This window comes from Chiloscyllium plagiosum, unplaced genomic scaffold (assembly GCF_037043375.1).
Source record: "Chiloscyllium plagiosum isolate Xiang-an unplaced genomic scaffold, Cpla_swu_hap1 HiC_scaffold_15, whole genome shotgun sequence".
NCBI lineage: Eukaryota > Metazoa > Chordata > Chondrichthyes > Orectolobiformes > Hemiscylliidae > Chiloscyllium > Chiloscyllium plagiosum.
In genome coordinates, this window is record NW_028270153.1 from 35,240,629 (window position 1) to 35,256,559 (window position 15,931).

Consider the following 15,931-nt stretch of genomic DNA (forward strand, 5'->3'; position numbering starts at 1 on the left):
TTTTTTAAAAATGTGTGTATACAGTGCCTTTATCTGTAAAACGGGTCACATCCTGGGCATGTAAGAAGAGTAAAACGCCAATTTGAATAATGGAGGTTTTCTTCAAGTTGTTTGTAAAAGAACCACTGGTATGATTTTTGCTAAAAGACAGTGTGAGAAGTTTGATTGACCGTGTAAAATTTGATTTCATTGGTGCAAGTTGCTGATACTTTGGTAGCCTAATTCGCATTCCTCTCGATTTATGGTTAACATTAAATGGTGTTCTGAGAGTTTCCAATATATGCCCTGAAATCTGTTTCCTCAACTTCGTGGATATTGGAATTTTAATATTCAGGATGCTAAGAATATTGCCCAGATACCACCCAGCATCTTATCTTTTTTTAAATGATCGCTTGAATGTGGTGGAACTTAGGACTTGACCGTGCCCCTTCGTAGTGGTGCTTGACTGAACTAACCATGGAATAGTGTTCCCACATTTTGAGCTTTAGGAATAGTCAGGGAAACTATGCTGTTTTTTTTTAATTTAAGTATTATAATTGTAATACGTTACCAACTACCACAGAATACTTTTTCAAAATTAATATTTTTGAGTCTATCTTCCCTTACAGGATGTGTAATAACAAAAATGTCAGCTGCTAGTTTGAAATGGGCAGACAGACTGGGAGCAATTGGATCAGTGCATGTCAGAGTATTTTATTAGCTGCTGTCTCTTGAGCAGTCATTCGTGAACACTTAAGTCTGGTAGTTAGTGTCATTCTGCACCTGTTACCTGTTTTTCAAAAAATTCAGAAATCAGTGTATACACCTCACTGGTTGCCCATGCATCGAGACATGAAGCAGCATTCAGAATCCTGATGAATATAGAATGGAAATGACGTTTCCTTTCACAGATGATAAATTTTGTAACACTGGTCTAATTACAAATATACATTAAACTCTCAAGCATTCTTTTTTGATAAATATGTATTCACTGTAGCAGTTTTTTGACCCACTTTATTAATTGCATAAAATGTGCATTCTGCAGATGATGATCCTTTCGGTGTAGGCTTAAGTGACATTGTCCTTACATTTATTCAAATATTGAGGAATTTTAAAACAGTCGTGATCTTGATGTTGGAGGGCAGTATTAAATAAAACCTTGAAATATTGTTTCCATAACGGAAGGATTAGCACAATTTCCTGTGTTTTTGTTAAGCGAACCATGAAGTGTGAAAAGCAGAAATCATGGCTTGAAAATGTTATGTTTGGTTTTCTTAATGATATAAAACAAAAATTCTCTCAATGCATTTACTCCTATATTCTCATGACCTGAATGTTAAAACAACAATGAATCTAGTCAACGTGAATGAATAAATACATTATGCTGAATATAAATGATAAATTATACACTAGCAGATACAACAAAAAAAAATCTCAAATTTATCCAGCAGCCCACTCAGTGTATATGCACCAATTTTAGCTACAAGATCCTTCAAGACTTTTTATGGAGTTCCAGTGCCGTTTCCTTCATATTTGTCACTTATCTGGCAGCTATTCCTACGCCACTGCAGTTCCACAGAGACAGTCATCAGCAAAGTGATGCACTTCTCGGAAACCCTTTTAGCTCAGTTCCCTATAATCTCGATTATGTGGTTCTACCAGAAACTCATATCAGTATTGTTTGTAATGATTTTGTGCACTGTTGACTAATTAACTTTATTCAATTATTTCAAAGTAAGAGGAACAGTATCATCAACCTTGAGTTGCTTGTGTCTGTTTCTGGATATAATCTTTGGGGTCCCCTTGTTGAAACTATACTACCACCTTTTTCACTTGATAAACCCCAGTTGCATGGGGTTTCTTTTCATGCCACAACACTGGGTCATGTGGGCCCATTTAATACCCTGATGGAGGTTGGGCCAGTGTCTTTTGTTGTGGAGCCTCAATAACTGCTTTCACTTCTTTCCTGAGGAGGTTACTGATTGGTATCATGTGTTTGCTGAGCACTGCTAACCTCCAAATGGAGAACATGGCTTTTTCTTTCGATTCTAATCCTTTTCCACCAGGCCATTATCTGCCACTGTGCTTTTCTTGCTCATGTTAAGCCTTTTGAGCTGAATATCAGCCATAACAATGTTATTCTTGTCTCCAGTTCTGGATTTTTTGGTTGCCCTTAAAGACTCTACATTGAGATGCTTAGTTTGGGAAGCCAAATAACAGTTAATCAACAGCACTGGCCCACATTCCCCCTCAGTCTGAAAACCGTAGAGTCCTTTGGTTTTTGTATTGGCAAAAGTTCGTTCTTACACTGCCATGTCCAAATATGGTAAACAGAGCTTAGTACCAACCTGAAGGTTTGTTTATAACCTAAAATGTGCACCCCCAAGTAAACTAATCTAGAAAAATGTATTCAAATAGCTACTTGAATTAAAAATAAAGACTCCAAATTAAGCACCTGTCAATGACTGGCATGAACCTGAAGAAAAGCAGCACTTGTAAGGATTGATCCTTAGTTTAAAAAAATGACTAGAACATTTTGTTTTCTTTTTTTCAGAGGGAGACGGAGCAATTGTGGTGCAGCCAACATCGGCCACAGAAACAACCCAGCTGACTAGTGACAGTCACCCCAGCTATCACACCGAATGATTTAACTAAGCCAAGTTTGTTCTTGTAATTAAAAAGTATATTTAAAATTCATTTCAACACTGGGTTAGTTAAAGCTATAGATGGGGAAAGAATTTTCACAAGATTGCCTGCCAAGATGAGAGCAGCCACCAACATTGAGGAGACCACCTTTCCTTTTTCTTGCCTTTAACACTAAACATTACCTTCATAACAAAATGCTGTAGCAACCAGTATTTGAAGACTAACATTTTTTTTCCATTTGAATTGAATATTGTAAGGTGCATATGGGCTGATGTCTCATAATTAACTTCCAGTAGAGCCAGTGCATGTAAACAACCAAAGTAGATTCACCTGAAAATCCACTGACACTCTTGTTGTTGTTTTCCTTCTGTTAGCTTTTGTAGATCAAGAGTTTTGTTCTGATTTATTTTTGGGGTGTGGAACTCTGGGTAATTATGGCCAATAATGTCTTTGTCATTATGACAGACTTTGTGCTCAAGTTTCAGGGAGTTTTGGTGTTCAGTTACTTGTTTGTAATAGGGAATGGTATTCCATTTGTTGGCGTAACATTCTTTTAAAATTTCTAAGATATCACTTGAAGCTTAATATTGAGGTCCAAGGTAATACTGTTGCCAAGTTATCGAATTGTGTAGTATTTTGCTACGGTGCTTTACTGCCAGTTTCTGACGTTCATGTAATAATCAAAAACTTTGCTGTAAAGTATGGACTCAGTAACTTGCTCCACGCAAACATTCACCTAAGAATGAGAATTGGTTTTGAAATGAAATTTATTTTTTCAGTTATGGTGCAAACTTAATCAGGTTGTACTAATGATCGGTGAGCCAATGTAAACAATTATATTCACATGAAAAGAACAGGTTTGGGACAAAAATTAAGAAATTGTTCATACTTTTGACATTTCTTGAAAATGCACATTTTCTCTTTGGATTCCTTGTTTCATTTGAAGAAAATAGAATGCTAAATAAGTATACATGCAAGAACAGCATCTGACAGTTCAAATACCAGTGTGTACTGCTGGAGTGAGCTCTTAGTATTTGATCTATTTTCCTATCCTAATGTTCATTTTACAAAAGCATGTTCCTTCTGCAATTCCCCTATTTTCACCTTGACTTGGAATATGTTTAAAAATTAAGCTTCCACAATTATACATTTCCAGTTTAATTGTGATGTTATGATGGCAATACATATTTAAAGAATGATCTTTGATAGGAGTAAGATTATCTCTACTAAATTAGCACTTTTTCTGCGCTGAAGTGTTAAATAGTTTGATGCAAGTCTAAACTATTCGTGAATCTCTCCTTTATGAAGTTGAAAATAATAAAACATATTTTTTAAAATCTAATATGTTAATAGCTGTAGCAAATTGCTAGACAAAATCCAGGCAAACTCAACATTTTATTGAGAGTTTCTGTTGATTCCATCAGCATTGATATTTTTCATAAAATGTTTAAAAGTGCCCTCCTCCATTCATTTCCAAGAGCCAAGTTTGAATTCTGTCTAAGCTGACGAGGATCTATGCTATTGTCTCTGGTTGTAAAATTTCTAAGAAGTAAATCTAGTTCTCAGCCCAGTTTCTTGGAGCTTGGTCTTCCAAAACTGGTCAAAATTCAATGCTAATAGATACTGCAATGCAAGTGTCATTCAGACCACAGTAATTAAATTAATATTAAAAATTATACTGCTCTGAAAGAGCTGATTTTTATTGGCATCTTAATATTGAAACAATTGCACTAAAGCAAGGGTTACTGTGGGGCTTATTGCTTTTACAACATCAAGGATTGATAATGGTATTGTTTGTCTATCTATCTATTCAAGTTTGCAAATAGATCAAGTGTGTGTTTCGCACACTTTACTCCCTTGTGCTCTGTTTGAAATACAGCTTTTGTTTTCTTGTATGTTCCCTTGAAAAACTGTGTAGCTAGCAGAGTTGAAACACTATACTTCATAATTGTTATAGAAATGAGAGATGGGTGTAAGTGGGTTTAAATTAAAAGTGACTAAGTGAAGCTGTAATTGATGTAAAGCTATGAAGTTGCTTGTGGCTTTAACTTGAAGCTTTACCACTAAACTGTACAGGTCTTCCCCCACTAAATCCTCTGTTGTGACTTGCTTTAAACAAGTTTCAATTAATCCTCATCTGTACTATGCTTTGCTTAAATTATATTTTTCCATTATCATTACATTTGAAAGAGAAAAATTCTAAAAAATCATAAAATGTAAAAATTGTTCTTTTACCATTTTAACATTAAAAAGCCTAGGTTTTGGGAGACAGAACATTTGCAGCACGAACAAGTTGCCATCTGTCCTGAATTAATTGTGCTTTACTCCTTAACTTTGCTTTTGTGGAAAGCAGATTGTAAAGCTAGGGTATTTAATTTTTGACCATAACCTTCAAGTTTATCTAGATTTTAACAAATGTTGGCAATCATTTGCAAGAAGACACTGATAAATAAAAAACTTTAATTTTGAAATAAGTCTTTTATTTTATTAAGAATTGCATCTTTTAAGCAAATAACTTCCAGTATGGATGGTTCATTCCATTGTGGCTTTGAATACTTATTCCTTTAGTTTTTAATCTATATTGGATATAACATTGCTACAAAGGGGGAAAAAACAAAAACTGCAGAGATCAATAGATTGAACGTTGTTACATAAAAGTGAGATTCTGGCAGAGAAAATTTGAGTCGTAGCAATAGATTTGTTTTTTTTTTGAAGGCTCGAATCATTCTAAACATTTTCCATCTTGAATTTTTTATGCTCATTGCTTAAGTCATAAGTTTGTCTAGTCTGTAGTTGCTTTGTCATTGCATCATATCTTTTCAGATGGAAATGAAGTATAAGATTATTTTATTTCAGTTGTATCGCTAACCTTATTTTTCTCCTTCAAAATTATACTAAATTTGTTCCTGTAATTAAGTCTAATTCAACCATTCATGCTGCTAATTACAATTACCTTGCAGGTTTGCACCTTCAGGTTATCAAATGGTAAATTTGCTCTATTTGCTTGCCCAGGTTTGTTTAAGAGATCCCATAGCACTATTTCAAAGAAGTAAAAGAATTATCTCCCATTTTCTGACTGGTATTTATCCCTCAATCGATATCACAAAAAACGCGTTTATTGTCACAGTGCTGTTTGTGGGAGGTGACTGCACATAAGTTAGCTGTCACATTTCCTATATTGCAATCGTTACCTGCCCTTTAAAAGTACGTACTTGGCTATAAAATGCTTTGAGAAGTTTGGTGATCATGAAAGAATGCTATGTAATTGCAAGTCATTTATTTCTTAATGTTAACTCCGCTTTGTGATGTCATTGCTTCTGTAAGCTTTTGAGGTGTGGTAAATCTGATATTTAAATAAATCTAATTTTATTAATTCAGCATACAAACCACAAAAGATAATATTCAGATTACAGAAATTTTATCCCTTGGAAGTGGGCGGCACGGTGACACAGTGGTTAGCACTGCTGCCTCACAGCGCCAGAGACCCGGGTTCAATTCCCGCCTCAGGCAACTGTCTGTGTGGAGTTTGCACATTCTCCCCGTGTCTGCGTGGGTTTCCTCCGGGTGCTCCGGTTTCCTCCCACACTCCAAAAATGTGCAGATTAGGTGAATTGGCCACGCTAAATTGTCTGTAGTGTTAGGTGCAGGGGTAAATGTAGGGGAATGGGTCTGGGTGGGTGCGCTTTGGCGTGTCGGTGTGGACTTGTTGGGCCGAAGGGCCTGTTTCCACACTGTAAAGTAATCTAATCTAATCTAATATGCTACTGTACTTAAAATGTTGAGTTTTTTTTCAGGATTGATACTTAGCTAAAATTCAGAATATTATTCAATCATTAATGGATTAAAGTTAACTAATTGAGTAAAATATTGAAAGCTTGCATATTAATTTATAATCAACTTGATCAGGTCAATTAAATTAATAAAGTGTGGTCTCCTGTGACACAGTGGTACTGTTCCTACCTCTGAGCTGAAAGATGTGGGTTCAAGTACCACCTGCTCCAGAAAAGTACAATAACACTTCTAAGCAGATTTATTAAAAATATTTGAGTGTAATGATGGAGCAATTCAGCAAGTCTGGCAGTATCTGTGGGGAAAAAAATGTTACTGTTTCAAGTATTATGATGATTCTTCAACTTCAATGTTAACTCTTCCTGTCAGCACAGATACTGTTAAATTTACTGAAACCCCCAGCACTTTGTTTTAATTTCAGATCTCCACCATCCTCCGAACTTTGCTTTTAATTATATTGCTTGATAATCAATGGGAAACATGTCCATTGTCTCCCTGATGCACAGACATCATTCTATTATAATTTTAAAATAGGTAACAATGGACCGAAAAGACGTTGACATGGAATTTGTATTGATGTTCACAAAACGTAGTTAATGCTGAATCCAGGTCAGCTTCTCTGGAGCTGTCAGCTGAGAATACCCGATACTTGTTTATGTGAAGCATTCACTTATTTGACTTGTTTTTGTAGTGTTTTTGTGCATTTGATGTATCCAAAACCTTTTCCTGTGCCACCTTTAGTTCTTCCTTCGTGATTGTTTACTATAGTAATTGATAGATATGGAAGTTGCAGTCTCTAAGGATCTGTAAACTGTTGGCTGTAGTAAGGTGCAAGATGGACTCTATCTGCATTTCAAAATGTGTTGCTGAAATGAGATGTGGCAATTCACTAATAGCATTTCCAGGAGCCAACAATGTGAGCCCTCAATACAATGTCCGTAGAATTATTCAAGTATTGTCTCTAAGCCGCCTATCTCTACTGTTTAGTGTGCATTCCTTCTAGTTATGGTATTTATCAAGTTTTTCTTAAAATTGATAATATTAAATAGCTTATATGCACTGTCCATCTCTAATTTAAAAGAAAGTTCAAAGTGAACTATCATTTCCAGCATGGTTTGCTTCATTTCAGTTAAATTGGCATCAGTCTAGTTGGCTATCGCAGTAGTAATATGTCTGCTACAGTAACATGTGGAAATGTAATGCTATTGTGGAGAATTTAACTGCTTTATTCTGTAATGATTCAGTTTCAGGTGCACAAAATATAGGTGTAATTGATTTTTTTAATAGTATATCTTGTAAATTATTTTGTTTATACATAGTTATTTTCCTCTCATGCGTTGAAGTTTATATTTAGGCTAACATTGTGAAATAAAAGAACAGATTTTTGAACAGCTGGTACCACGGTGCTGAATGATGGAGTACAGTACTTAATTTTTAATGTTCATGAGTCTGGAAGCATAAATGAACTACAGAATCTTGCAATATAGTTAACACATTCCTAAGAACTAGGTGAATGATGCCAGTTATTCCTGCTGCTTGAATATTTCTGGTACTTGTTTGATATACTGACATTGGCACAGGGTGTGTAATGCACCAAATTGTAGAAAACAAAGGGTCAAACATTCAGGTGGTCTATATGATCATAACTAGTTTGCAGTCTGTTTTATTTAATTAGTTATCTAGCATTGAAAAGGAATATAAGTTTTATTGTGCCTGCTGGGGATTCTGACTGAAATTCAGATGAATTTTGTGTAGGTTCTTACTATTTTTTGTAAACATTTTCTTAATAATTATGCCAGATAATAGTTTAATAATAAGACCATTATCTTTGTAGCAACATGAAGGAATGCAAAATTAGCTTGTGAAACAGGGATTCTAGCCTGTTTGTTGAAGGATGAAAATCTTAGGTTGCCTATTGCTTCCTCTCACCGTTCTGCAAATGTTAATTCAATCAAACCTTTTGTGTTCTCCAATTAAGTTGTAAAACAAAGTGAAATGTGTTGTCTGAATGTTGGTTTTGCAGACCAAGGGTGCAATTTTCTTTGTCTGAAGTAGAATCAAGATTGCATGTGTACTTTTTTGTGACATACCGTGCTGAAATTTGCAACTACAGAAGAGATGTTTGGTCATTCAGTACATTTATTATCAGTGATCAAATAAACTGATTTTGTTTTAAAATCTGTTACCAGAATTAAAATGAACAACTGTCATTTTTTAATTTGATGCATACTGCTCTCGTTTGGTACAGAGATAACACTGAATTACAGATTGTCCCAGATGTTGTTGAATGTGGCTGCTGAGAAGAAAAATGTAAAGCCAGAATGCATTGTGTGAACTGTATTTGAAACTTGACCTTCTTTAAAATTCAAGTTATTGGTGTAAAAATAGAATAAACCATTGTTCTGCAAATTTTTTGGTATATTCTTTAGGACCATAGTTGAAATTGATGTAAGTAGATGTGGTTATGTTAACTACAGGACTTGATGCCCATGGACTCCTGTACATAAAAACTGTCATGTTTATTTTAGCATGGTTATTTATGTACTGTATTGCTGAAAATCATTGGTAATTTATTTGATTTGCAGTTGTAAAATAAATGTTTCTGTTGCTTAAAACATGTTTGTATTTACTTTTTTCCCATACCAATCTCACACCTAAACTCTTGCATATTTTCTATAGTACAATGTAGTTACACAACTGCTGCCTATCTGTCATATTTGCTGATTTGTGGGGAAATCTGTAACCTGGTCTCAGAAATGACTACTTTGCCCTTTTTCCCCCATGGCAACATGAAATGCATTAACATTGCAGTCACCTAAAGGCTAATTTGCTATCCTTAATCCTAATCCCCTTGCATTTTAGAAGTAAAGGGACAATACAATTGCTTATGCACAATTTGTGACTCCTCAGATGCTGAAGCAATCTGTATCCACATGCAGAAAGATTTGGACATCACCCAGGTTAAGACTGAGGGTCAAGCAATATTCATGTCCAAGAAGTGCAGACAATGACTATCTTCAGAAAAATTTAACCATCGCCTCTTGTTTAATGATGTTATCATCACTGAATCCCCTACTATAAAGCATCCTGCAAGTTACCATCAACCTAGAAATTGGAACAGGCCAGCCACATAAATACTGTAGCTCCAAGAGCATGTCATATGATAGAAATTCTGTAGGGAGTAACTCTCCTGTCTCCTCCAAGCCTGTCGACTAAAACACAAGTCAGAGTGTGCTGGAATACCCTCCATTTGCCTAGATGGTGCAACTTTAATGTTAAGCTTAATTAAAGGCAGCCCATTTGACTGGCATTCTACTTGCAGCCTTAAGCATTCACTTCCTTTACTGGCAGCAATGTGTACCATATGAGATGCTTAGCAGTAATTCTCCGCAGTTCTTTCAACAGTGCCTTACAGTCCTCTATCACCGAACTGCCACCAACTGCACGTTTCCCTCTGAGCCACACTTCATCCTGATTTAGAACCATAATCACCACTCCATTATTATTGGGTCAAAGTACTAGAACTTTCCTTTACTGCATTTTGGGTGTCCCTTGAACCACTGCAATCCTTGAGGTTAAAAAACCATTCATCACCACCACCAATTTCTAATTTCCTGAAGGTAATAAATTCCGAACTCGCCAATGGCACCCATGTCCTATGAATTGATTAAAAATACCAACATCATCTTTCTGGCACTTCAGGACACTTTGCTGTAGTGCAAATGCCAAAAGGTGGAAATTGCAATCCTAATCCCAAACCTCTTACAGCATTCCCACCAAAGTTGGACTGGGTGTGTTTCATAGTTCCTGCATGCAGTTGCCCAGAGGTAGTTGGCTATTTAAATGAGAGTGGAGATTAGAGCAGGTCTGTTCAGTGCTTTTACTTTGGACAGCTGCCATACTGTTTATAGGTCATAGCAATCCTTTGGGTAGGATTTTGGAAATCATTTTGTGGAGGTAATTGGGCAGAAGAGAGTAGTTTCCTTTAGAAAATTATATGTACAATTTTCTCTACAGTTTAAAGGTGCAAAAAGATCTTGGAAATATCAAATAGTGTCAGCAAGTTGTCCTATCAAGAACTGTTAACTGTTTTTAATGAATGAGAGAGCTTTTCTCTCGACTTTAAATTTTTAAGTAATAGAACTTCTTTCTAAATGTGAGTGCTTGTGGGTACTTGAGTTAGTATTATAAGTAATGGGGAAATAGTTATAATGAGATATGGGGATAGTAAATGGGTTGTACGAGGAGTTGTGGGGCATGGGTGGATTGACATGAATAATGTATAGGTAGCATGAGAGAATGAAGGGAATTGAACAAGAGAGCCAGTTTATGTTTTAAGTTTTGTAAACTTTGACAACTGTATTGAAGTCCCCAAGGCATACTTTCCACCCAGTTGGTATTAGGAACCTAATCCAGCTCATGAACCTGAATTGAAAGTCAGAAGTGCAGGCTGCCTTTTTTTTTAAGGTTAGGTCCACAGAGCTGGGGTTTCTCCTCAATGCACCCAACCCAGGAGAAAAGTTTGGGGTCGAAGGCTACTCATGGTAAACTCAAACTGCTGCCATCATCTCCAAGCCCAAGTACCTTGCTTAACTTCTCAGTAAAACAATCGGAGCTTTCCTTTGGTCTCTAACAATCAAACCACCCTTGCTGACTGTGAGACAGACTGCAGAACAGGTCACCTGACCCACAAGTTAGCCTAATTTTAAAGCTATTGTTAAAAATATTATGCGATTCACTTATGACATATCCAAATTCTGCTGGACCAGGGTAGTCCCAAGTGTCCTGTTGATTAGAAATTATTCATGCATATTTAATTTTCTGTGCAATGTTGCCAGGTAGGAGATGTCAAGAGCTTAGTGGATTGTGGAGCATACAAGATCTTGGCGCGTAAGGAACAACCAGCTTTTGCTGCCTGACCTGTTGTGATCTCCAGCATTTGGTGGTTGCTGAGAAAAAGCTGAAATGTGTTTTAGTTATTGAGAAATCTTGGCTGAAGGACTGAAATAGAGGATAAATTAGTACATGAATTCAATCTCAAATTTATTACAGAGAAAGATTGGATTAAGTGGAAAAGAAATTAATAATAACATTTTGAATTTGACTTCATTTACGCTTCAACAGTTAACCTGAAAGATTCAGGCACCTGAAACACACTTAACTTCATCCTTCCCAACCTGCTAGTTTCAGATGCACCTGTCCATGGCAATACCTGTAAGGGTGACCACTGTACAGTCCTTGTGGAGACAAAGTTCTGCCTTCGCATTGAGAATAATATCCATCCTATTGTGTGGCATTATCACTATGCCCACTGGGGTAGGTTTTGACCAGATCTAGTAACTAAAGATTGGGCAGCAGAGCTGTACTCTAGGACAATCTGTAGCCTCATGCCTGGCTTATCCCCCACTGACCCATTACCATGAAGTCAGAGGATCAACTATGGTTCAATGGAGACTGCCGGAGGGCATGCCAGGACCAGCACCAGGCATACCTGAAGATGAGGTGTCAGCATGGTGAAGCTGCCAAATAGTATAAGCAGCAAGTGATAGAGCTAAGCGATCCCGCAACCAACAGATCTGAAGTCCTGCTACATCCAGTTGTGAAATGTGATGGACGATTAAACCATTCACTGGAGGAGGATGCTCCACAAATGTCCACATCCTCAAGAGCCCAGCCTATCAGTGCAAAGAATAAGAAGGAAGCTTTTGCAGCAATCTTTAGGCAGAAGTGCCAAGTGGATGATCCATCTTGGCCGCCTCCAATAGCTGCCAGCATTACTGATACCAGTCTCCAGCCAATTCAATTCACTCCGTATGATATCAAGAAACGGTTGGAGACACTGGATACTGCAAAGACTACAGGCCCTGACAACATTCCAACAATCGTACTGAAAGCTTGTGCTCCAGACCTTGCCAACTCTTCCAGTGCAGTTACAACATTGGCAACACCATTTACCACCGCCTGAGAAAAAGAACAGGAAATGACATCACAACCCAAACATATGAATAGAAACTGGCTACATCACCAATGCTTCATCTGGAGGCTCACTGAAAATGTTACTTAGTATGGTGACAAAACTTCTGAAAATGAACCTTCCAGCTGAACGAGCAAACCTACAACCTGAACCTCAACCTGAGCTACAAATCTTCTCAAAACTTGCTAACACTGGTATCTATCAGACAAGGTGGAAAATTGTTCAGGTATGTCCTGTACATAAAAAGCAGGACAAATCCAAACTGGTCAATTACGCTGCATCAGTCTACTTGCAATCATTAGTAAAGTGTAGGAAGGTGTCGTCGACAGTGCTATCAAGCAGCACCTGCTGTGATATCCAGTTTGGATTCTGCCAGGGCCACTCAGCTCCTGACCTCATTACTTGGTCCAAACATAGACAAGTGAACCGAATTTCAGAGGTGAGTGAGAGTGACAGTCCTTGACTTCAAAACTGCATTCTACCAGGTGTAGCATCAAGGAGCTCTAGCAAAACTGGAATCAGTGGGTATCGGGGCAAATTCTCCAGTGGTTGGAGTCATACCTGATACAAAGGGAGAGGATTATAGTTGTTAGAGATCAGTTATCTCCGCTCCAGGAGTTCCTCAGGGTAGTGTCCTTAGCCCAACCATCTTTGGCTGCTTGATTAATAATGTTCCCTCCATCATAGGGTCAGAATTGGGGATGTTTTCAGCACCATTCACAACTCCTCCAATACTGTCCACCATCTATGAGGCTCAAGGCAGGAGTATGATGGAAACTCCCCACTTGCCTGGATGAGTGCAGCCCCCATAACACTGAAGAAGCAGGACGCTATCCAGGACGAAGCAGCCCACTTGATTGGCACTATGTTCACAAGCATCCACTCCCTCAAGCACTGTTGCTCAGTAGCAACGGTGTGTACTATCTACAAGATGCACTGCAGAAATTCACTAAAGATCCTCAGAAAGCTCCTTCCAAACCTCTAGAATGAAAGGGTAACAGATATATGGGAAAACAACCACCTTCAAGTTCCCCTCCGAGTCACTCACCATCCTGATTTGGAAATATATTCTCGTTCCTTCACTGTCGCCGGGTTAAAATCCAACAATTCCCTCCCTAATAGCATTGTGGGTCAACCCACAGCAGGTGGAGTGCAACGGTTCAAAAATTCAGCTCACCACCACCTCAAGGGAAACCGGGAATGGGTAATAAATGTTGGCCAGCTAGTTACATCCACAGCTCACAAAATAGAGTCATAGAGCTGTACAGCATGGAAACAGACCGTTCGGTCCAACCCGTCCATGCCGACCAGATATCCCAACCCAATCTAGTCCCTCCTGCCAGCATCTGGCCCATACCTCTCCAAACCCCTCCTATTCATATACCCATCCAAATGCCTCTTAAATGTTGCAATTGTACCAGCCTCCACCACATCCTCTGGCAGCTCATTCTATACACATACCACCTTCTGCGTGAAACAGTTGCCCCTTAGGTCTCTTTTATATCTTTCCCTTCTCACCCTAAACCTGTGCCCTCTAGTTCTGGACTCCCCAACCCCAGGGAAAAGACTTTGTCTATTTATCCTATCCATGCCCCTCATAATTTTGTAAACCTCTATAAGGTCACCCCTCAGCCTCCAAACTCCAGGGAAAACAGCCCCAGCCTGTTCAACCTCTCCCTATAGCTCAAATCCTCTAACCCTGGCAACATCCTAGTAAATCTTTTCTGAACTCTTTCAAGTTTCACAACATCTTTCCGATAGGAAGGAGACCAGAATTGCATGCAATATTCCAACAGTGGCCTAACCAATGTCCTGTTCAGCCGCAACATGACCTCCCAACTCCTGTACTCAATACTCTGACCAATAAAGGAAAGCATACCAAATACCACCTTCACTATTCTATCTACCTGCGACTCCACTTTCAAGGAGCTATGAACCTGCACTCCAAGATCTCTTTGTTCAGCAACACTCCCTAGGATCTTACCATTAAGTGTATAAGTCCTGTTAAGATTTGCTTTCCCAAAATGCAGCACCTCGCATTTATCTGAATTAAACTCCATCTGCCATTCCTCAGCCCATTGGCCCATCTGGTCCAGATCCTGTTGTAATCTGAGGTAACCCTCTTTGCTGTCCACTACACCTCCAATTTTGGTGTCATCAGCAAACTTACTAATTGTACCTCTTATGTTCGCATCCAAATCGTTTATGTAAATGACAAAAAGTAGAGGACCCAGCACCAATCCCTGTGGCACTCCACTAGTCACAGGCCTCCAGTCTGAAAAACAATACTCCACCACCACCCTCTGTCTTCTACCTTTGAGCCAGTTCTGTATCCAAATGGCTAGTTCTCCCTGTATTCCGTGAGATCTAACCTTACTAATCAGTCTCCCATGGGGAACCTTGTCGAGTGCCTTGCTGAAGTCCATATAGATCACATCTACTGGTCTGCCCTCATTAATCTTCTTTGTTACTTATTCAAAAAACTCAATCAAGTTTGTGAGACATGATTTCCCATGCACAAAGCCATGTTGACTATCCCGAATCAGTCCTTGCCTTTCCAAATACATGTACATCCTGTCCCTCAGGATTCCCTCCAACAACTTGCCCACCACTGAGGTCAGGCTCACCGGTCTGTAGTTCCCTGGCTTGTCTTTACCGTCCTTCTTAAACAGTGGCACCACATTAGCCAACCTCCAGTCTTCCGGCACCTCACCTGTGACTATTGATGATGCACATATCTCAGCAAGAGGCCCAGCAATCACTTCTCTAGCTTCCCACAGAGTTCTCGGGTACACCTGATTAGGTCCTGGGGATTTATCCACTTTAACCATTTCAAGACATCCAGCACTTCCTCCTCTGTAATCTGGACATTTTGCAAGATGTCGCCATCTATTTCCCTACAGTCTATATCTTCCATATCCTTTTCCACAGTAAATACTGATGCAAAATATTCATTTAGTATCTCCCCCATTTTCTGTGACTCCACACAAAGGCCGCCTTGCTGAACTTTGAGGGGCTCTATTCTCTCCCTAGTTACCCTTTTGTCCTTAATATATTTGTAAAAACCCTTTGCATTCTCCTTAATTCTATTTGCCAAAGCTATCTCATGTCCCCATTTTGCCCTCTTGATTTCCCTCTTAAATATACTCCTACTTCCTTTATACTCTCCTCAGGATTCACTCAATCTATCCTGTCTATACCTGATATATGCTTCCTTTTTCTTAACCAAACCCTCAATTTCTTTAGTCATCCAGCATTCCCTGTACCTACCAGCCTTTCCTTTCACCCTGACAGGAATATACTTCGTCGGATTCTTGTTATCTCATTTCTGAAGGCTTCCCATTTTCCAGCCGTCCTTTTACCTGCGAATAGCTTTCAAACGTTCTTGCCTAATACCGTCAAAATTGGCCTTTCTCCAATTTAGAAATTCAACTTTTAGATCTGGTCTATCCTTTTCCATCACTATTTTAAAACGAATAGAATTATGGTCGCTGGCCCCAAAGTGCTCCCCCACTGACACCTCAGTCACCTGCCCTGCCTTAT

At 38.5% G+C, this 15,931-nt stretch overlaps 1 protein-coding gene across 1 annotated transcript in view; it reads left to right on the plus strand.

The window, feature by feature from the left end:
• Nucleotides 1-9,029, plus strand: part of LOC122560134 (dnaJ homolog subfamily C member 5) — a 66,063-nt gene extending 57,034 nt beyond the window's left edge. The window contains exon 5 of the mRNA XM_043710417.2: nt 2,534-9,029. Within this exon, the coding sequence (XP_043566352.1) occupies nt 2,534-2,625 (92 nt within the window). The 3' untranslated portion in view covers nt 2,626-9,029. The remainder of the gene's footprint in view (nt 1-2,533) is intronic.
• Nucleotides 9,030-15,931: the final 6,902 nt, after the last annotated feature.